This window comes from Anopheles cruzii, chromosome 3 (genome assembly GCF_943734635.1).
Source record: "Anopheles cruzii chromosome 3, idAnoCruzAS_RS32_06, whole genome shotgun sequence".
Classification (NCBI taxonomy): domain Eukaryota; kingdom Metazoa; phylum Arthropoda; class Insecta; order Diptera; family Culicidae; genus Anopheles; species Anopheles cruzii.
This window is the reverse complement of record NC_069145.1, coordinates 34,663,888-34,687,334: the sequence shown is the minus strand read 5'-3', so window position 1 is coordinate 34,687,334 and position 23,447 is coordinate 34,663,888. Positions and strand designations below refer to the sequence as shown.

At 47.0% G+C, this 23,447-nt stretch overlaps 1 protein-coding gene across 1 annotated transcript; it reads right to left on the bottom strand.

The window, feature by feature from the left end:
• Positions 1-22,013: 22,013 nt before the first annotated feature.
• LOC128270299 (homeobox protein bagpipe) lies at positions 22,014-23,447 on the bottom strand. The gene is made up of 3 exons (XM_053007701.1): positions 23,027-23,447; positions 22,461-22,882; positions 22,014-22,388 (listed from the first exon to the last, which is right to left on the bottom strand). The coding sequence occupies exons 1-3, from the start codon at positions 23,445-23,447 to the stop codon at positions 22,014-22,016; spliced, it is 1,218 nt and encodes a 405-aa protein (XP_052863661.1).

The window sequence follows — 23,447 nt, the reverse complement described above, 5'->3', positions numbered from 1 at the left end:
TTTCGGTTCGGTTCGAAAAGTTCTTTTTTTAAACAGAGCAAGAACCTAGAATTGTCCCTCCGCAAATCAGGTCTTGTTTTTGGCGGGGTATTTTGGTCGGTTTGGAAGGAATTCATAATGCATTACACTACGATAATCGAAGACAACCCTTTCCCGTTTGTTTATGGCCACAGTAGTACAGGGTGTTCCATCTAGTGTTTGGGTTCCGAAGATGGGCCGCAAAATATCGATTGTAGCTGGCTCTGCATGGCTCCTTTTTCATTTTCGAAGAAAAATGGGCCGCTAGACTAAAATTCTCACCAAACGGTCGTTTTGGATGCATTGGCTTCTGTTGCACGACGTGTGGGTTTTCCGAGGTGGAAATTAGTTTTTCAAGTTTCGTACACTTTGAGTTAAGGACTCACCACTTTTTCAATTCAATTTGCCGAGGTTGCTATATTTCCGTACAAAATGTGACTTGATATACGCTTGATAAACTGTACATTTTCGCTGTATTTCAGAACAGCACTAGACTTTAGCATCACTGTGGCCACTTTAAACAAACATCCGTCAACGTGGACGAAACAACACGATTAATCGTGGAGACAATCTCCTTCCTCTTAGCATTGTTCCCGACCGAAGACGGAACGGTGTTGAAGAATTCCTGCACCAGGAATTTGTCAATCTCTCAGATAATGGGTCCTCCTCGGGAGCGGGGGGCGCTTCCACACAATCGAGGTTCACATGCCGTCGGCCACACCACAAACACGACGGCCGAACGGCGACGAGAAGTTGATTTTCCAAGTGAGTGCACATTTTCCGTTTTCCCATTTGCCCTGCCGTCGCCCTTTTTATGGACAATTTTGGGCGCGGAACACTTGGAGCGGCGAAAAGAGATTCGGTCGGTCGGATTCGCTCGAGTGGGCGAGCGTCTTGCCTTTGCCGTTAGGGTGTTGCTGCTTTGTTCCAGATCGATGTTGTTGTCGGAGAGGATGCTTCTAACTGGAGCACACCCCGAATCCGTGCGTTTGGTGCGGCTTTTTGTTGGTGGCTGGTCTCTCGACACATTACACGACCTATCAGGCGCCGGAGGGTCCGCCGCGGCCACCCTCGGGAAACGGTAGCGATTCCACCGTCTCCTGTCCCACGTCGGAGTCATTTTCGTGTGGAGGGCTGAACTCTGAATGACGGCACAGAAAGTTTGCCGGCAAGTTTACAATGTTTAGCGCCATTATGTTTGGTGGTGATTTGACAGTTTTCTCATTCCCCAGCAGAATTTCGTGGCTGGCTGGCTGGCACGGGATGATAATTTTGAAACTTCTGGCCGCCGCTGGGGGAATCGCTGGGGCACGGCGTCGGGCAGGGAGATGACATTTTGTCAAGCTGAAAATTGATCGTTTGCTAAGAGGAAAATTGGATTCGCGTGATGGAAATTGGTCGCCGAGATTGTTACCTTCTCGCCCTCGGATTATGTACATAGAGTGAGCTCAAGATGGTGGGCCCGTAGGACCTAGTGAACCTAGCGCCCTAGTGCGTTATTGTTAACAGGTTCAATTTGATCGCTGGTGAAAATAATCTAAGGCGTTTTATAGTCGCCTTTCTTCAGAGGCGCTTCGGGCTTCGTGAATCGGTTTGCAGCGACGTGCCTTGAATTATGTCGCCATGTTGGAAACAATTCTAGAAGAATTCTTCAATATCTTGAGTGCAATTTTCGACACTGGATTTTATTGTAATTTATTTTTATCATAAAAAGAGCGTATAGCCAGGATTTTCTACCGTTGCAGATTTTCTACCTACCGTTTGTGACAGCACAATTTAAGGATTCTTTTCTATTTTTCTCCCTGTCACGTCGTAGAATCATAATATTTTACTAGTGTGTTCAATTAGTTCGTATGATCGGTATCAAAGAGCGCTGCTACATTTTTTTTTGTTGGTACACTCTTCATATGAAGGTATGTGAAGTTTCATTTCAATCGGTCATTTAATTATTTTTACAAGCCATTCAGTATCGACGCGTCATAGTATTTTTTACAGTGGAAAAAATCAAGTATCGTGTAGAAATTTAAATTTTATCAAGGAAAGGAAAGCAAAGGAAAATTATGAACGAATGTTGAAAGTGTATAAGGACTATTCACCTTCAATTAGTACATTAAATAAGCAAAATGTCTGCCGAATTGCCTAAAATGGGAACAATGCACCCGTTTACAAGAGCATTTTGAAAAGGGCCAAAACTCATGAATTAATGTTCGAATTGTTTGAGTGACCATCGTATTCACTAGATTTAGCCCCTAGCGGCTTCCATCTGTTTTCAGATTCAAATAAATCATGCGTGAAAAGCGTTTTCCATCAATTGATGACGTCATAACAGCTGCGGAAGCGTACTTTGAAACCCTTCCAGTTTTTCACTTCAGGGATGGAATTTATAAATTGGAGTCTCCTCGAAACAAGTGTATTGATGTTCAGGAAGGCTAAATAATTAAGTGTATTTCAAACCATACAGTTATGTTTTTCTTATCCATACTTATACGAACTTATTGAGCAGCCTAGTATACTATGTTTTGCAATTCTTTCTAATTCTGTTTCAATTCTTTCTTCATTCCAAATGCAGGACCCAGAAATTTGATGGTACATTGGTGGTTCGGCTGTTTGATTCGCCATCTTTTCTTACCTTAATTCTGCCTTAGCCTTAGTAGCCTTAGTTCTTTACATTCAGCGTTAACAGTGTGTCTTATTGGTTTAGCTGGGTTAGACGTTAACTTTTCAATTAACAAATTTGACTTCGTAAGCGTGTTGGGTCAAGGATTCCAAATAAATGAATGATAAAGACTTGCCTGCTTACACAGTTTCTATCAAGCCTTCGACACACAATGTCCGCAGTAGTCGTCCGTGACAGCAGAGCTAGTGGATTAATAAGCACACCTGCTCGATCCTGAAAGGACACGCGGTGCTAAGCGGCCGGCCGCAGTTTTAATCAGCCGCTAAATTAACCTTGAATCCGGAATGAATCGAATAGCTGCCATCACGTTTCGCCCCGCGGGCAGCCGACCGCCGGATGTGGCCGGCTGACAAGCACCTGCCCCACTAACGTCAAACGTCAAACTGGCGTTGCGATATTTGCCGTGCGCACGTTTCATGTGCCCGTTGGGTTCAGTTCTTAATTCGATCAATTTGTTTGCAAGCAAATGCGTTGAGTCCGGCGCCTATCGGATGCTTAGTTTTATGGGTTTTTGTGCTACACACAAAAAAGGGCAGAAACATCATTACTAGAGCTGCGTAAACTTTTGTAATGGGTAACCCAAAAACAACAAAACAAAAGTGGAGCTTCCATTTCTCGACGCGGTGGATCGCATTGTCGGCGGCAAAAGCTAACGAAAAGAGCGATAAATTCCACTTTTAATTTAATTGAAACTCAAATCCACCTAGCAGCCCCATCATACACCCCCTGACCACCCCACACACAAACACCCCTTAAGCTGATCTAGACAAGATTTTTCCCCTTCAACACACTCCAACGAGTTTTCGAGGTTTTCCTAGGGAGTGTGAGCGAGAGCAAAGATTCACGAAACGAGATGCAAGCAAAAGAGAACTCACGCACACTTGCACAGACACCGGACACGAAATGGGAGGAGCCTTCGGTTGGTCGCTTTTTTTATTTTTCCTTCACGTTTAGAGTGCATAATTGAATGTTTGGCAATTCCTTTCCTTCCTGTTGTCACTAATTTCACACACCCTCAGCTGAAACCTCAGCCACTGAGAGAGAGGTGGAAGACAATTTTCGATTTACTCTTTTCACCACCAAGTTGCTAAGGGAACACTAATTGCTGTCGGCGAACAGTTTTGCCCATCAACTATCGCCCTTTTCGTAAATGAGTTTTTTTTCGGCGGAAATTTGCTTACGGTTTAATTTATGGCCGATTTTAAACGTTTTTTCGGAGCAAGCCCTCGGGCTACGGGCTTGGCTTGGCGGTCCTTGGGCCAAGTAAGTTTGGTTTGCTGTGTGTGTTAGAATGGATGGAAATTGAAGTTGTTTTGTTTTTGTTGTCGTAGAATTATCCAGCAAGCATTAATCCCGATTGTTTAGCTAATTCATAGGCAACACGACACTTCCGAACTAATCCTTTTCCGATTGCCGCTTTGCCTCGCTTCGTTAGGTTTCCCGGCCGATCAGAACGAAAACAGGCCACAGGCTTCGCAGGCCGGTGGATGTTTTTATCGATTTCACGCCAACATGAAACGGATGCCCAACACAGGAATGCCCGGCTTTTACAGCATTTACCCGGTAAGGGGTTCCCGGTTCGCACACTGAAACAACATTATTTCCCCGTCCCCGATGACAGCTGTAAACGAATCTTACAAACAAATATCATCATTAGAGAGGGTGCGACGAGCGGCAAAAATGGCGTCTGCGGTATGCGGGCCTTCCGAACGGACCCCTTTCCTAGATCCTGGGGTTCGTGAAGGCACCATTTTGATGCAAGAAAAATGTCATTAATGTGCTCGTTCGACGAAAATGATACAACCGAGGCCGCGAACCAGCAGCAGCCGTCATGTGATGAGGTTATTTATTGTGGTTAAGTCCGCCTTTTCTGGTTAGGCACCATTTTTCCCCCTTTTTCTGCCAAGCCCGGCCTCGGCTAACCGCACCGTATTGGGTTCTAGTTTAACGCAGCCGTTGTAAAATTAATTAACCACCCGACAGAGAGAGAGAGAGAGCTCCGGGAACCGCAACGGCGGTGGTCGCCGGCGTTTAATAAAGTTCTATTTTCTCGACAAAACTGACGGGAAATTACAAGTTTCGGGCTCGAGGAGATCGTCGTGTCAGACAGCTGAGGTGCCGATGCAATTATGCGGTATTTTCATTCTTCCGATGGCTGCCGAACAGACGGTGACATCTTACTGCATGCCCTGCCATGAGTTACGGTTAACATAATACAAACATCAAACCCGACAGCAGCAAATTATACTCGCCATCGAAAAAGTCGTGCTTGATCGTGAGGAAAATAAGTGGTTAATACACTGATTGGGTTGCCAACTGATTGAGGGGCTTAAAACATAAAAGCACATAAGCAAATCGTATCGTAAACTGTGCTTGCTGGGTTATAAAGATACGTCCTGTAATAAAACTATTTTATTCCAGACTTCCGAACCTATTTCAAACTAGCTTTAGAAAGAATAATCAATTAAGCCAACCAACTCCATTTATGTAATGGGGCCAGAATTAGGTGAGCATCAAAGTTGGTGTTTCTTGAATGACTATTTTGCACAATGATTGTTACAAGGTGCATTCTTTTTGAAGAAAACCCGCTTGCCCACGATTAATCATTAGTTATTATCCAACTCATTGCCGCGCTCTGATATTGTCTGATCATAGAGGTAGGCATTAGGGACCGCCGCGCTCGCATTACGCGCGGTCACCTGCCGCACAACGAACCCACAAGCCCCCAACATTAAATAGGTTCCGTCAAACGCCAAGCCAACCGAACCGAACCGAGCGGCACTGAAGGGAGCGAAGAAAAACGTACAAAAGATCCCAAAAACAGCAAACCGTAACAAATTACCAAAAATAATACAACATAATCGATAGAATCTGAGGTGTTCGACCGAAGCATAGTGAGGGGGCCCGCAACGGCCGCAGACGGCGTTGGAAGGATCGAATGTGAAAACCCAGAAAAGGCAATGTTTGTGCAGCGCAAAACAAACGAAACAAACGATGCGACCGAAACCCGGCCGATTCTGGAGCGAAATGAACATCCGAAGGGCAAAAATAACCACAGACCACTACTACCGAAATGATCATAATTAGTGGGTGCCAACAGGGGCGTAAGTAGTGACGCGTTCTTATCGGGGATATTAATCGACGAATTATTAAAATGATGCCTCGGTATCTCATGGCGGCCGCGTCGTTTGTTGCTGTTGTCCAGAACAAAACCCACCACCGCCGACAACAAGGGAAAGAATCGGGTATTGTCTTTCCAAATGAGACGGTATGTATTATTTAAGCTGCATAATTAAATGTTTAAACAAAGAACGTTAGATAGGGGTTTTCCCAATAACATTTTAGTGCCATAAGGAATTAAGTCAAACCTAGAACTTATTTCTCGTTCATTCAAGTGTCTGATTACCGCCAATTGCCGTTGCATATTTCCTGGATGTTGCTTAGGGTTTTCTGAATGAAACATCGATTTAAACCTCGATGGCATCGTAGCAGTGGCATACGGCCCGGTTCCATTAGTTGAACCCGAAGCAGGTGAGTCTCATGATGAGGTGGCGTTTGCCGATTTAATTAATAGTCCCACGAACCGTCTTTCGGTCGGAAGATCCTTTCAGTGCTCCCAGCTTTAAATATCCGAGTGTGAAGTAATTGAGGGTCTTGTGAAAAGGTTCTTCTCTGTCGTTTTTTGTGTCTGCTGTTACGTTTTAAGGACGCTTTGGGACCCAACCGCATCGGAGAGAAGTAAAAAAGACCAGAGGGTTGTTCTGTTATGATTAATCTCAAGGATTAATGCGTATTAGAGAAAATTACAACGTCAAAAGTGCCGACTATTAGGGTGGGATAACGATCAACCAGGTTGTTTGTGTTGACCATTCTCTAGTCTGTATGTTAGTTTGAGTTTTAAACTCACAGCAGAGCAAGTTATGGATCTATTCTATCTTTCGATGCCTTGTAACAGGGAAATAAATAATACGCAACAATGTAGCTTGGTGGGATTATTTTAAAAGTGTTCAGCAACAAACACGAAGATACAAAAGAACTCCCATTGAAACAAGAGCACACACTTATTGTTCGACTGCTATTGTTTTTCGTTGACTGAAATGGCTTCGGACAACTGTGACGTGCCACAGTAAGAAACGGATACTTATTGAACATTTTGCTGTGTCTCCCGTGAAACTGCCACCTATAAATTCGTGCCAAAGTAAAAGCCATGACCAATCAAGAATCGAGTTAGTGAGGCACCGTTGCATTTCGGTGACACTCTTAATTAACGACGCCATTGTTGTGAGCTTTGTGAACCGTTTACAGGCGACACGCAGGGGTGCGGAAACCCGCCGCCGCCACTACTGGCGACAACTGGCAACAAAGTATAGCTCGCCTGGCTGTCGTTATGGTGGCTTGACAATGACCCAGGAATCTGGAGCCATGTGCATTACACGAAATGACAAAACCGCAAGCCAGCCAGTAAATAACAACGGCGTTGGGGCTTGGGGCGGGCTGGTAAGCTATCGCCAGAAAGCGATCCGGTTCCGTTGCCGCCCAAAAACCTTGTTTGGTTCCGTTGCGAGAGCGTCGAGTCAATGCTTAAGCGAGTCACCACATCGTAAACATCAATCACAAAATTAATTATTGAAAGCTCGTCCATCGTGGCTGAAACATGCCACTATCCAATCCATCGGTTAGCCCGTTTTGTGTTCCAGCACGTAATCTACCAGGCCACGATGAAAAGTCAATAAAACCGTTTAGGGTGCACATTCTGCACTAAAACTTTTCAGTCTTCTAGCACGTCACACGGAGAAAACAATATCAAATAGGCAATTGGTCTTTGTGATTTAGGTATTTTATAATATCAGAAAATTCTACAACGTATGCTGTAATACAGAAAAATTAGAACTTTGGGAAACTCTGGACGAAAATGGTTTTCATGCGTTTTCGGTCTCACGAATGATCTAGATCGGATTGAAACATTTCAACCAGTTCGAACATGGAACATTTCACCATCATTTATTGGACCACCATGTGTCTTTGCTTGATCGAAATTCGATTTCGACATAGAAATCGAAATAGAAATCAAGGTTTTGAATTGACGGTTGACGGTAAACAAAATTTTTTTATTAAAGAAAAATTTTTATTCGATTTTCGATTTGTTTATGGTGTTATGTTGCTACACATATCAGTGACTTATGGTGAAAAGTTTGGCCATTTTGAGTAATCGGTCAATTTTTGACAGCTGTTTTACTGTGAACCTGTCTTGGCTCATCAGCAATTTTTGTCTGAATTATCTTTTCCATTCCATTTTGCACACAGCTCTGAAACCAAATAATTCAGTCAGTATAGTACACTGCCCAATGAGATGCCTAGGACTTCTACTAAATCTCTTTCAGGCAGTCGACGATTTTCCAATACAACATCCTGTATTTTTCCTACGACCGCTACCACAAACTCGGAATCAGCTTCCTCGTGGGTCCGTGGACAGAATGGATCGACTTCCAATAAAATAGATCATGTATTGATTAATCGTCGACACCAATCGAATCTGCTCAACATCGATTTAGATAACTATCTGGTTGATTTGAGGTAGAGCAACTCGCCCATGTAAAACTGGAGTGAATAACAAACACACTCGCTTCAATAAGGACTCCCTCAAACAAAAACGTATGCAAGAGTTGTACCAACAAGCTATGAGGTAGTCGCAGCATTTCTCTTCTTGGCATTCATTTCTTCTCTAACACTTTTCCGCCAGTTTTGGGCTTTGGCAGAGACATTTCCATATTTTCATTTTGGTCTATTTTTTCAGCACGATTGTGATGAGATTTTATAATCAGCCAATTGCGACGTATGCCTGTTTTCGTTTTGAAATTATGCTGAGTTATGTGAATGTTTTTGGCTTTTCTGACTACGTTTTTGTGCTACGTGCTTTGTTAAAAGTAAACATGTTTCTACAAAACTAGTGCCACGAAATGCAATAATAAAAACAGTGATTATTTAATGATTATTTATTTTCCGGCTTGTTTCAAAACACAGCTGCCCCAAAAATAGAACTTATTTTAAATCAGAGATTTAGAAGTCCAAAACTACTCTTTTCATAGCGACGGAACGGTTTTGCGACTGAATTGAAACTAGGCATAATCTTGACTAGTAACACGAAAACAAAATTAAATAATTTATTTTTAAATACTTTTTGTTTGCACTCAGCTAACCATTTAAAATTCCCTAAAATTCAACAACGACCAAATTTTTGTACAACAAACAAACTAAGGCAATCCACTCAAACTGTAAACCGTTTCGATGTTTCCCTCTTTCGGACACTAATCCTCTTGAGACTGCCACAACATAAACCACCCACAATATTCTTCAGGTCCCGAAAAGCGTCCTTCACGGTCCGTCGTAAATTTCGCGGTCGAAAGCGGACACGACACACGACGGCGCACGCACGGACGACCGCGCCACGCTTTCGGTGGTCCCGGTGGCGTCTTCGGATGAGAGGCTCGTCCGAAATCCGGCAGTAGCTTCGCCCGGAAACACGTGTGTCCCATCTGAGCCACTGACCAGTGAGGAGGGTGTCTTCTTGAAAAAATGTCCTCTGGCATGTTTATGAGCCACCGTGCGATGTTCTACACGGTAGGTCTCTCTCCACTTGTCTGCGCGTCGGTTCAATGTTTACGGCGACAGCCTAGCGCAGGTCGCAGAGATCATCTTTCCAGCGCTTTCCAACTCAGCACTTCTGCACTTCTGGTGGTGATGAGAACCAGAGACCCTTCGGACAGTTTTCTGCGAAATCCTAACTTTCGAGACCAAGTCTGTCGGCGGGAATCGCGTTCTAAATTCCCATTTGGGCCAACCTTAGAATGTGCGGCCGATCGAAGTTCGTGTGGCGCGAGTACCGGCGGTCAAGACACACGCGCATAAATCATCTCGTTATTTCCAACTTTTCACCAACAACCCGTTGCGTAAGCGCGCTCCGGATCGACGATCCCTGGCTCTACGACGTACGGGATTAAACCCGCCCGTAAACGGCTTCTCATCGTTTTATTCGTGGCCCGGCAAGGACGCGCCGGGAGCTGGTCTGAAATTTGAGGCGTCATTAACATTCACTCAGACACCGGCTAGGTTTATGCGTGCGCGTGGGTTCGAGTAGGGACACAGATCATCGGAGTAAGAGCCGGGCAAGAGCCGGACTACGGGTTACACGAGCACCCATCGGACTAGAGAGTCCGCAGAAAAGACCCCGCCAGTTTGAAGTGGCTGTGCGATGATGTTCTCGTAGTCTGATGGTCGATCTGGCCGCCTAACTCGGCGGTCTGCAGCTCCGTCTGCGTTTCTCCGCCATCGCCGTGGTCCACAAGACCAACAGGGTCAAGAGGGAATGTAGATTAGTGGAACACTTGGAAGTGGATTTTCGAATGGTTAAGCGATCTGGCGGTGAGGCCACCTACGAGCATTCGAGCTCTGGCCTTTGGAGCTCCTGGCAACTCGCCCTGCGTTTCGCGAATAAAACCGCTTCGAGGAAAGTGGTGCCAACGTGGTGCCAGGGGCGCCGCGGCCCGGGATGGAATGGAATTAGAGCACGTTTTAAGGAGATAACAGCTTCAATCGTTGCCCGGTCGGTGGAAATTTGGCATTTGGCGCCCCAGCGAGGAAGGAAACCGGTGAGGCCGGCTGGACGGGTGGTCGGAAAGTACTCGAGAGCGGATTGTGTTAGGATTGTGTGCTACTTTGGCCCCATCTCGTCGGCTCGCCGATGGTCTGTTATTTTTGGCAATCGAACGCCATTCAGCGCTCCACGAGCGTCTTTCGCAAAGAAGGTAGAAAACTCGTCGTCTGGCAACTTTGTGATCTTTGCATTAATTTAAGAACTTGGACATGGAAGTAGGGGTCGCTTTCAATGAACAATGAACCAAGGGTTTTCTTATTCAATTTCCTTTCCACACTGGGAATCTTCCTTTTGGTCTACTCCTAATTTTCATCATTTTCATAGCTTTAAAGATATTAATTTAAATAATTACCATCAGCTATTAAGCGGATATGATAGAACGGTATAACTCAAATGGCAGACTTGGCACTTCATGCCTTGCACTAGAGATTAAATTATAAGCAACTGGAACTAATATTGTTAGGACTGGAAATATACGCACAATAGATAATGGTACGAGATAGTTTAATACATAAACAGTTATTGTCGTCAAGATTTTATTCTCAGAAATAGGCGAAAAAATTTTTCAAACCAAAATGCAACAATAAACTCCCCAGGCCCCATAACTTTTAATGCAAAGCAAAATCCGATCTTGCCTTGCCGGACTCCGGCTCAGAGAAACTGAGAATTAGTCTTCATTGAAATATGTCAGGAGTGGTGCAGGCGAAACCGAGGGTCTCTTACAGCCAAATCATTAAAACAGCATTAAAGTCAAGTAGGAGCTTCTGGCGAATAATTCGAAAACATGTTGAAATTGGAAGAAAGTCTTTGCCTAGATCATCAAGAAAATCTCCGCCTTATCCAGTAGAATGTAACGGAGCGTTTCAGCGTAGTCCGTGGGAACAACATCGTTTGTGTGGCTGCTACTGGTGAGCGATCGAATGATGCTAATGCCAGATTAAAGTTTGGCCAGTCATTATCTGAGGCAACACGACATTGCTAACCCACTTGAGCCACTTTGGAAATTAAAAGAATCCAGCTCTGGTTCCCAGCTAAAAGCCGACGTTTCACTGATGCCGTGGCTCACGAGGAACAGATTAGTTTCGGATAAGTGCTTCAATTACATGTAAATGGGACTTTCACCAGCAAGGACATTGACGATTGGATTGCTGATGATTGTTGGAATCGCTGGGGTAGAATCAACCACGGCCCAGGGACCAAGCGGCGACAAGTGCGACAAGTGCTTTGGGAGAATGTTGCTCGCCGGGCGGCAGAAATTAACAGTTTGGAAAGTATTTCGAAGAATGATTTTTATGCTTATCTAACCCGGTTTCTGGTTTGTGGGCGCTTCATGGGCCAATTTTTTATTCCATTCAACTTGGCTTCAACTTGTTTAGACCTCATTCGAATTGGCCGCTAAGGTCGCCTTCTCGACTTCACCTTCTAAAGATATCAACCCTCCGATGGCAGGGCGGTCCCTCCATTTGGCCGGCCCGGAGTACGTTACAGCCGAGCCGAGATTAACGAACGGGAAGGTTAATAGGAGAATTATCCTTTAATTACACTTGTCTGCTACCGTTCGGCGCGGGTTCAACCTCTTTTCCAGAAGTCGCGCCGTATGACCGCTGTGCGCGCTGGGCCACAATGAAAATCGACACCGGCCGAAAGCAGTGGCAGCACTCTCGGCGGCGCAAAACACAGGCCGCCTCCGACCCGGAGGCGGCCGGACGCGGAACGGGACGAATATGTAAATATTTACAAACATCCGCAGCCTGACGAACTGCCAAGCTCGTCGAACTCACTAAAATATAATCGCTTCGAAGAAAGGGTTTCCTGTAATTCAATACACCAATTTTCCTCGCCGTCTGTCTCCTGGCTCGTCTGTTTTGCTGTCGCCTCGCTCACCACTACTCGCATTCTTCCACCTCGGGGTCCGCGCGGTAAATGGGTTTTCTCATTAAAAACGGTAAAAATTGAATTGAAGTCAGAAATGTCGGTTCCAGCCGCAGAAGCATTTGTTTACTTCTGCCGAACGAGATCTTGAGAAGCGAACTTAAGGCTTGGCAACCGTCCCAAGCCTCGGAGTCTCGAGAGTGATGGAGACTTAAGGAGATTGTTTACCGGCCGGCCGCGGTCGTGGTTGGCCAAGACCCGGCACCCGGAACCCGGCGGCACTGCACTGGAAGGACTAGGCCTACGGTGCTACGGTGCGTGTCCTTACGCGCGTTGCGGAAAGCAGTCGCCAATGGCACCCGTGCGTGCGGTTTGTTTAGTCTGCATCAAATCGTAAACGAGGTGCATTTTCGCCCAAGTAGCCCCAAGAATTAGTATTCTTTCCATAAACCAAAACTGTGGCGGGGTGAATCCCGTAAAGCCGGAACGCAGTGAACGGTGTCAATAGCGTCCTAATTTAGAATACTGAATACGTCGAGCTAGGGACTTCGTAAACTATGCACAATTTTCAACAACCGAAAGCCATTCCTCAAATGATCCCATAAAAGTCAAACATCATGCAGGTGGATTAGTTTCAAAAACTGACAGAGACGAGATGTTCACGGCAACATAATGTATGTATTCCAACATCCATAAAATAGTCAACTTATTAAAAATTGTAGGCCTTCCCCATCATCTTGACAATGACAAAAGCCAAATAATGGAATACCGCGAACGAGTTACGCCTAGATTAATTGAGATCGAGAATCAATCAATTCGATTCGAATTCACTAATCAAACGAAGCGTCATGCGAAGCGATGTACTACTGTGAACAGACAATTTTAGAGACATGTACTATTGTGGCCAAAACATATCGTGAATTTATTTATACATGAAAAAATCTGTATTTATCTTTCTAAATCTACAGTGGTTAAACAAAAGTTTAGTAAATCAACAAAAAGTTTAGTTCAAGAACACAAAAGATTTTAGGAAATACGAAGATGAAAAATTTGCATTTGCATTTTGAAGTGCGCTAGATTACATCTAAATGTCATTTTATCGCCCAAATCTTGCTCTTAGAACTTCAATCTAATTGCGAAACTTCTTTTTGCTGTATGTCAAAGTAATAAAAGTAAAGTAATCCCTACTCTATGCAACACATCTATGTCGTCATTGGTTCCAATTTTCGAAACGGTTCGAAAAGTTCGTTTTAGGAGTAGTCTTCAACACATTCTTCGTTTCGACTGTTTTCGCAACTATTGACTGTAAAAGATGTTTCGGAACGTTTAGTTGGCCAGAAGTCACATGATGCTAAGTTTCTCCACAATTCAACCACAATTGCTTCTCCAAAAATCTGGTCTTTTTGACGTATGTCATTAAGCAAACGAAGCAAAACACTCAGCTGGTATTTTTTGTGGTCAATTTGGCCATTTGGCAGACATTGTTCTCTATGTTTAATAAGTTTTATCAGCGCTTTAGCTAAAGTTTACGATGATCATCAACAACCAAACAAATACTACCTAAACAAAAGATCAATTTAGTTGATCAAAGTGAAGTCCAGGAAAAAGCTGAAGGCCATCGCAGATAAGAATACTTTCTGGCTGATTTGGAAGTTGGAGGAAACGGTGACGTAAATACATTGTATCGCTTCGTCCTAAATGTTATAATTGATATCGGATTTCTCGATATTCTTTGAGTACAGCAGAAGAATTAAAACCAACTAAAGGTTGGTAAAATGTAAAAGGTTAATTATGCGAAAGTGTAAAATGTGCTGGTACCAAAAATCACTTACCACTGCCCAGTGATACGATTGATTGTATTGATCTTAACCCTTGATCCTTGCTTACCCAAATCAGCACGCATTAGCGCTTCCCGATCATGCGCTTTGATCATCGTCGGTCGGGGTGTTTATTTGTTGTGCTGGAACGTTAGAAAAGATAGTAAATTTGTTTACAAACGACAGCCCAGCATAGGCGGTGGTTGGCTTTGAACTCTTCCAAGAGACCATCGATTGACGAGCATCGTTGGTGTTAATAAATCGATCATCGACGATTCAAAGTACGCTTCTTTTCTCCGTAGCCTCAGTAATCGATGTTTTGTACTTTTACGATCGACCACGGGCGATGAAAGATGTGGCTCTAATAAACGCGCATTAACGAGACGGTTATGATGATTACGGGTGGAGTGTGAACTCAGGAGCAATGGATTGGACACGACATCCGGGGGCTGTGCTCGACTCGATATCTTTCGTCGGCCGTTCTTCCGTTCGGCAGTACTTGGGCGTCTCTACTTTTGGGCAAGGCCGTGAAAGACCCGCGACCGACTGTTTGTTTGCGTAGCCCCGGGCCGGGGGCCACGGTAAATATTGAATATTTATAATCGAAGCGCACTAACTCGGGTCCATCAATCGATCCGATCGCTCCGCGGAGTTCCGTTCCACAGCATCGTGTCAAGTGTCATCACATCCGTCGCCGTGGTTTCAGCGGCTCGCGTTCTTAAGTGTTTACGCTTAAGAACCCATCCCGTGTGCATCGTCGGCTTGGAGCGGGTTCGGGTCGATGCGTTTGCGTTTGGCACCGATTCTGGCGTCCGCGCGGCAGAGAATTAGCTCATCAATAATTTCGAAATATTTACCCAGACCAGGTTCAGGCCTAGCAGTTTTCGGGATGCTCACCCACTTTTTCACACTAAACCCGGGCGACAGGAAGCGCAGAATGGAGCAAACGGTTGTCTTACGGCGTTGTACAAGAAAACAATCGTGTAAACAGAGCGCCCCGCCCCAGTTCCCCGTTAGTCCTCCGGGGGCCCGGGGACTGGCAGTGACGAGCGTCGGAGTCGAAGAATTTTGATGGACTCGAAACCGAAATGTTATTCCAAGCGGCAGTAGCCAGTGTGCCATGTGTGATGCTCTCCGTAGAGGCTGGGTGCGTAACTGGTGCTTTTACTGCCGCCGTCGTCGCCGCTGTGGAAAACACGGCCAGCGGAAGGGCGGCGGAGGGGCAAGATCGTCAACCCGTGCTTCGGTTTTCGCGTTAAGCCTTTTAAATTTTCACTTCACTTCACCGAGAGTGAGAACCGCTTCGGGCCCGGGCGAAACACTAGCCGGCTCTCGGAACGAATAGGCGAATGAGCTGCGCGAGTGTCTCGGGTAAAGAAAATAACGTCGCTTCCGCGACCGCGGTCTTCCGTTTTTCTTCCCGTGGAACCCGTGGACGGCCCGGCGGTTCGGCGTTTCCATTTGCGTTCCGGAGGCTGGCGGGACGCACGAGCGATCCTTGGAAGTGGCTGCGTGCGAGCATCGGCGCGTAGTGCGTGACACTCGTGGGACGTGACGAACGCGGTTGGCAGTCAGCGAACGAGCGGATCCTATTATTACGCTGGCAAGTGAACGGTGGTTAAATGGCAGTTTATCGAACTATCCATGTGCGCCTTGTTTACCCAGCGAGGTTTGTGGCCCCGACGGGGACCGATGTGGGTCAAGGTGAAGGAGGCGGTCGAGGGTGGAGCAGGAGCACACCGGATAGGCCTTCGGTTGAGACCGTGAAGCAATGGTATCGCTCCGTTGATTTCTGCTTCCCGAAACCGTATCTTGGAGGATGAATATTTTACATGCGACGGATGAGGATGGATTCTTGGAGTTTGATCACATCTGTAAAACAATGTATTTAAATCGTCACAACCCTATTACAACGAACGTACAATGACGTTATGTACACGATGTGTTTGGTGTCACGATTTGATTTACGACTGAATCAAAAATCTAAAGAGAGTATAGCTTCCTGCACTGTTGAACTGCATCAACAAGTGAAGACAAACATCACTTCGGCCAAAAAGTGATTGACCATCACTGTTTCAATTAATATAAAAAGTAGCTTAAGTTAGGTTGGCTTTACTTCCGGATCAGTACTTCGAAACCTAACACCAATCAATTCTTAACTCCTTCGCCATTGTTGTGACACCGACTTGCTAAGTAGTGCTTTGATTCTCTTCTTGGAGTCATCAGATGTATCAACAAATGTGACCCACTAATTGCTCTTAATGAATTATAGTTTATTTAAAAAATATTCAAAGGGTACTTAACAATATTTGGGGCACAGCACAAAGTTTCAGGCGCTGGCCGATTTGAACGAGGTTTCTCTAGGATTGCTTTCGTTTCCCAAATGAGAAGAAAATTCAACAGCCCTGAACTCTTTACGATATCCGAGCACAGAACGGGACAAACCTGGCGGGTCATTTTATCAACAGATGGATAATATGTATACATTTTGATATGCTTAAGATGTTAGCTGTCTGAGCATAACTCGTGTTGCAAATTTCCGTATGCAATTCTGTCATAACACTCTTGGAAGGAGATTTTTGAGTTTGAGCATGTTTGTGATTTCGATAAGGACAAATGCTTTTATTTCAAAGCTGGTCAAAATATTAATTGGTGTTTGCGATACGGGTTCATTTGTACTCAGTAAAAAGAGAATCCTCAATTGTTCATGATATCTGAAACTATTCAACAACGCAGTTTGATTAAACGTTGCGTGAGAAATGACATTTCTACTGCCAAAATGCTGAAAATGTTGCAGAAGGCCTTCGGTGAGCAAACTCTATCGAAAGTAAGATTTTATAAGTGGTACAAAATGTTCAAAGAGAGTCGGGACTGCATTAAAGAGGAGGCACGGCCAGGACAACCATCAACATCAACTGATGAGCTATACGTCAATAAAAAGAATTGGTACTCCAAAATCGTCGATTGATAGCCCAAGATCTTCGTGACTTCGAGACCTTAATAAAATACCAAGCTTCAACAACTCAGCTACGAGTTTACAATAAAATAGCGTCCAGGTCACGATAACTCGATACAATGATTTGATTAAAGCTTTATGAAACAAATATAAATAGTAAACAGGACTCGACCACATAGCAATTCGAGAACAAACCTATGAAACGTGAATCAGGTACGATTTTGATCGGAATTTCATTACATCTTGTTCACGTTTTACTTTAATAAAAGTTCCAAACGAAAATATATTCGCCTACATCACCAACTTCGTTTCCCGCTTCCGAACCGATGGGACCGCTTCCGAACCCATTAGCGGACTATTTCCATTTCACCCGGCCACACACCCGCTCGCCCCTGCGGAAGAGTGACTCCCGTTAGTGACCTTCTCACCGTGGACCGGGTTGGACGGTGCACTCGGCGGAAACGCCATTTCCCAACCCGTCCACGTTTCCGGCCTCGACGAAACCACGGTGCGTAGCAACCGCACCGTCAATTGCAACATCGCAGTAAAGCAGTCTCTAAATTTTGCGCGCTAAGTGAATGAATTATGATGATGGACTTTGGATGGAGCCGCCGGCGGCCAAAACAGTTGCAGGGCGTAGGACCAAGAAAAAACTCTTAATGAACGACCATCTCCGTAGTAAATATTTACAAGCACTCTGTCTCGGAGTCACTTTCGATTGTTGCTGCTTTATGGCTGACAACCGTTTCGATAGACGGCTTGAAGCGTTGTTTGTCCGTTGGCCGCGAGTGGCCCGTTAGGGGCAATTAGGAAAATCCGCCGTCTCGCGGCCATTTTATGGCCAGCCTGAGCTCCGAAGTGGTCCAGTGCAGTCAATAGCGAGGCTCACAGGACGTGTGTAGACAGCACACAGCTTTCGGTTTCGTTTCTTGTGTAAACTTTTGCAAATCCGTGAAAATAATTCGAGCGAATTTCCCGTGGATGCGCTCCGAAGTTCGGTCCGCAAAAGAAGTTCTGTGGGAAGCACCGAAATCAAGAGTAAATTATCCCGATCCCCTCGCCACCGCTCGGTGAGCGGCTTTCTCCGGGAATCAAGGACGAGCTCTTACGCCGTCGCTTCACCGTACTTACGGAAACCGGCGAAAGGCGCTGCGATAAGACCCGTCGCAGGTACCACACGCCGTGAAGCCGAAGATTGTAGGTAATTTTCTACGTCGCGAGATTACCACCCGCCCATCCGCCCCGCCCCGGGGAAAGCCTCCTCGTAGGGTGGAAATTGCGGAAAATGGTGCGCTCTTCAGCAAACGAAGCAAGCGAACGGAGCACCAGTAAGAGGTCGCGGTGACGCTTGGGTCGCCAGTAGCGCCGGGCGAACCGATTTCCTCCTTCGGTACACATCCTTCCGGCGGTAAGAAAATGGCTGCCCTGGCGCCACCGCTCCCGGGCACTCGGGTCGGGCCGCGATGCGTTCGATCGATCTTGGCAATCGATGGAAAACATCTTCGGTCCGCTCCTCAATCGCCGTCCCGGCCACTGTCGCGTGTCGCACCACCCCGTGGCCCACCACTTTGGCCGATTGGATCGCTGTGGGGGGCGGGGGTCGGGCGGTCGAAATTAGTGTCGCAATTGAGAAAATGATTGAAAAGGGTGCCCATTAGCCGTTGCTTCATGGTTGAGTTTTTCCTTTTTCCGGCCGATCGCCCGGGTTTTTCCTCCCCGGGAGCTCTATTTTCACCGGAGCTTGATGGTCCGGGAAAAAGAAGAAAAAGAAACACACACACACACACACCAGTCCGCTCGTCTCGGCACTTCCGCCCGCTCGTCCCCGCCCGCGTGTGATTGGTGGCGAAATGCTTCACTTATCGCTAATCGTTTGGATGGGCCAAGAAAATCGCTTTCGTGGCGCGCGGAAAAACTCCTGAGCGGGGTAAAGTAGACAAAAGGAGACTTCTTCACCCCGGCCAAAGCGGGCCAAAGTGAAAATAAAAACGGGAAAATCGTTGCCAGTGTGTGTGTGTGGATGTGATTGGCATAAATTATTGGCGCGCTGTATCGATACGCGGCGCTTTCGCTTTGGCCGCGGCGCGCTAACCAACCGGCATTGTCCTTCGTGGAAAACCGCCGGAGGACACGAACGCCGCGGAAGGTGGTGGAGTGAATTAAATGGCGAATGCGAAGGCGTTGCTTACGGGGCGAGGTAAGAAAGAAAATTATATCAATTGCTAATTGAACCATTGTTTCCCGTTCGAGTGATCGATTCGGGCGGCCGTAATCGATGGCAAGGATGTTCGAAGTTGATCAAAGAATGGCCGATGGTGGTGGTTCGTCTCGTTCATAATCACTTTTTAATTGACTCCATTTCCGATCACTAGACATCACAAGGAATGGAGCGAGCGAAGAAGGATAGACGGTAATGTTGTTGCTTTAATGCCAGGATTTGGTTTGCGCTAAGGTGGAGGACATTACCGAACGTTTGGCAGGATAAAAACTCGCTTCAGATTAATTCTGCGGCATCCGATTGACGTAAAAAAATACGTGAATTGCGAGTAAATTGACCCCCAAAATGTCAACAACAAATCAACCCGACAACAACCCTAAGAGAACTTCAATAAAGCAATAGTTCTGATCTTTCATCGTATGTCTCCGATTCTTTCCATTTGACGTGCACAGACTGTGTGAGATAAAGAAACGTTGGTGCAAACTACAGCTCCCGGGAAAAGCTTTGATCTAAGCATCGATTGAGTTATAATATGATGGAGTTATCATTAAAATAGTATATTACCCGTGATTACCAACGAAAAATTAAATAGATACTTTAAAAAACACATGAAAAATTAAGATTTCAATGAAATTATTTTTTTTATCATCGTTCCGATGGCCGCTTCGGAACCCATGGCAATTGGATTTTGCTTGGGTCACCTTTTCTTAGTATGACGGCCTCTCTTCAATTACGTGAGGGTTTTCAGTGCACCAGATGCGGCAATTTCGCTTGTTTACGTAGCCGTCAATTGAAAAGTGTGCCTCGTCGTCGAAGAAAATTTTGCTGGGAAAGTTAACGTTTTTGAATTCCCATTTTTGCAGTAAGTTTTAATAATGTTAACACATTGTTCTGTTGTTAAATGATACATTCTCAAAAAATTGCATTCAGCCAAAAGATTGATTCTTGAGCCAAAGCCAAAAGATTGACATTCAGCCAAAAGATTGATACTTGAAATGATAGGTCCAAGTCCAAGTCCAAGCCCTGTAATTTCCAAACTACAAAAAGGATGATCCTCTACATTACAATAATAATCATTGTTATTCTAAAAATAAAAAAAAAAGATATTTTAAACCTGATCGATAGCGCTCAAAGGATTTTTTGGCATGGCACAACTTTAGGCACTTCACTGCCACTTCATAGTACTCTAAAGGATGCATGACATGAAGAAAGTAGAAGGAACTTGGTTGGGGCTTTCTGTTGTTGAGCCACTGGTTGTTAGAATCTTGTTCTTCGGAAGCACAATCTTTCGTAGATGGAATAGTGATTTTACGCACTAACCGTGAGACGATTGATTTAGTTATTTATTATTATTTACTTCAGATTCAGATTCAGAGTCCACGTGTCAAGCGACCTGGCTGACATTTCGATATAACAAGTACGAGCAGTATGATATAACAACGAGTAAAGAGTTTTCAATCACACTACGTCAATGAACTCCTTAACCATACGCGAAACAAACCCCACGTCGTCGAGGTACTATGATCTCATTCGTAACACCTTCGCCCCGTATTACCGTCGACGTGGGACAACAACAACAACGACTAGAGGCCATCATGTATAGAAGACCTTCCGCACAAAAAAAAACTTCTCGGAAACGCCACATTGGCGCATGTGGTCCGCATTTTCGATCGGATGTGGATTGCGTAGCCCCCGGACCTGACGGTTCCCCGGGGTAAACAGTTCTCCGGGGCGGAAACAATCGTTGGCGAGTTGGAGAATATCAACCGCCGCGGACCAGGATTACATCAGTCCAATCCACTGATCGCTTGCGCCAGTCGGACCGGGGCGAAGCGGAAAAAGAAACGGCGTCAATCGGAAAATCGAACCAAAATCGCCTGGCCCGAATCCCGGATCCCGGATTGCGCGCTGATGATCTTCAATCTTCAATTTACCAATTTAATGCCTTTTCCCCATTGTTTACATGGTTGTTGCTGGTGGTGCCTGCTCTGTCTCTCGCTCGCTCCTTATCAGCCCGCACGTTTATGGTCCACATGTTGGCCGCGGACTAGTTTTTCCACCACCGAGCTATATGACACTTGACTGTTCCGCCGGTCACCGGAAAGGCTGAGCTGGGCCGACGATAATCTAAATAATTGGTTTTCGATCGTGCCCAAATCTCGGACCGGCCGGCCACGGCCACACATGTGTCGGGACGATGAGAAGGTTGTTGGGCGCGAAGAGTTGGGACACGCGCGCTCGAGTCCGCACCAGGTCCTTTGTTTATCACTTCGGGGCCGTGGATTTTTAACGACTCTCTGGTCCACCCAGACCCAGTCGCCTCGGACTCGTCTAAACAATGCGCTGGGGTCGTCCCGAGAAACTCACTCCGGAAACCCGCCGGACGAAGTTGCGAGCTACTCCGGCTCTGGAGCTCACCGCGAGGAGGGCACTCGCCCCTCCGTGGTGGAGCTGGCGGAGCGACCCTTGCGCAAGCCGTTTAACGAGGCCAGCCCATAGGGGTGAGGGAAGGTATACCAGATGCTGCCCGAGATTTAACGACTCCCGAGCGCGCGCGCTTTATGGCCGCCCAAATGTCCGTCCTTCGCCTAACAAGGTGCTGACGAGACGATGTGCGGTAAGCTTTTACTACCCGACCCGTCGTTACTCCCGGCCACCCACCGCCCAACCCCAGTGTCCTTCTCGAAATCTCGAGAACTCTGTCAGGTTCTTTCTTCGTCAAGTCGAGAAGTCAGAGAGAGCAATGTTCAGGGACAAGACTTTATTTCTGTACACTTTACATTCCCGGACCTCACACAGGTCCCTCAATCGATCTCCACGTTTTCGCACTCGCCATCCTCGTCGTCGCCTTCGGACAGGAGCACCACACCGCCCGTCCGCCGGTACCCGGAGGCCTCCGATCCCGAGCCTCGTTCCGACGGCGATCGAGACCGGCCACGACCACGACCTCCAGAAGCATCTGGAAGTTCCACGTCGCTGTCACTCCTCGTCGAGAAGTTCAACGGTCCCGGTACGGCCAGGTACGCAGGTTGCGGGGTGGACTTGTGGTGACCGCAAGGAGGCGGCGGTGCCGTCGCCGCCGAGGACGGACCCAGCGGACCACTGGGACCAAGCTTGGAGGGGTAGAAGTAGGAGAACGGCATCGGCGGGATGCCCGGGATGCCGTACGCCATCTGTATCTGTGTGGGAGACGGGGCTAGTCAGTCGCAGGACACTCTCACAGGACACACTATAGGACGCACTCTCCATACCTGGTGTCGGTAGACGTTGAGCAGGGCCGGATCGAGGCCGCCGGCGTAGTGGGGTTGACCGCCCCCGAGCACCGCCGTCCCGTACGTTCCGTCCTCCCGCACCAGGACCTGCACCGGGACGCGCTTGGTCGCGCTCAGAAGGGCGGCCTCGTGCTGCTGGATCTGCTTCCGCTTCGTCTTGTAGCGCCGGTTCTGGAACCAGATCTTCACCTGCGTCTCCGTCAGCCGCAGGCTCTTCGCCAGCTCCGAACGCTCCGGCCCCGAAAGGTATCGCTGCTGGGCGAAGCGGCGCTCCAGCTCGAACACCTGCGCGTGGCTGAAGGCCGCCCGGGACCTCTTCTTCCGCGTGACCCCGACCGCCGGTGCCTCATCCGGCCCTACCTCGTGGACGTGAGAGGCGTACGGGGACGGTGAGTCACAGTCTGCGGAGCACAGGACGAAAGGAACGTCATTCACCGCCCGCTGATTTCACGCCACGGAACGGCACGTGTCCCCGCACATTAGGCTAATTATTTACCCGTCCCCGACGGTTGCGGGTGGCAACCGGGTCCTTTCTCCCCACTCACCGGAATCGTTCTCCGTCGAGCGGCGCATATCGATGGGGCTGTCGGTGGAACCGCGTCGCAGTGCCGCCGGCGGCAGGACGGCCCCGAAACGGCCGCCGGCCGTCTTTTCGTCACTCGCGCCCTCATTGTTGTTGTTGTTGAGGCATCCCAGGGCCAGCTGACCGTAGAAGGCTTCGTCAGGAGGCGCCGCCGGACTGCGCTGATGGTTCCGCGAGTGAAACTGGTGGGGCAGGTGGCGATGGTGGTGCTGGTAGTGGTGCTGCTGTTGCTGGTGGTGGTAAAACGCCCGCAGTTCGTCCTCGTTGCCGGACGAATCGCCCGACGAGCGGCGTCGGCTGCGGGTCAGGATGTCGTTTATGGAAAATGGCGTCGAGACGATCGACTTCGCAGCGGCCGAGGCCGACGATGCCGTGACACTCAT

Coding starts and splice junctions, on each gene's coding strand:
- LOC128270299 (XM_053007701.1), bottom strand. CDS start 23,447: ATGAGTGTCACGGCATCGTCGGCCTCGGCCGCTGCGAAGTCGATCGTC. Junction 22,883..23,026: donor CTCGACGGAGAACGATTCCG/GTGAGTGGGGAG, acceptor TGTGCTCCGCAG/ACTGTGACTCACCGTCCCCG. Junction 22,389..22,460: donor TCAACGTCTACCGACACCAG/GTATGGAGAGTG, acceptor TCTCCCACACAG/ATACAGATGGCGTACGGCAT.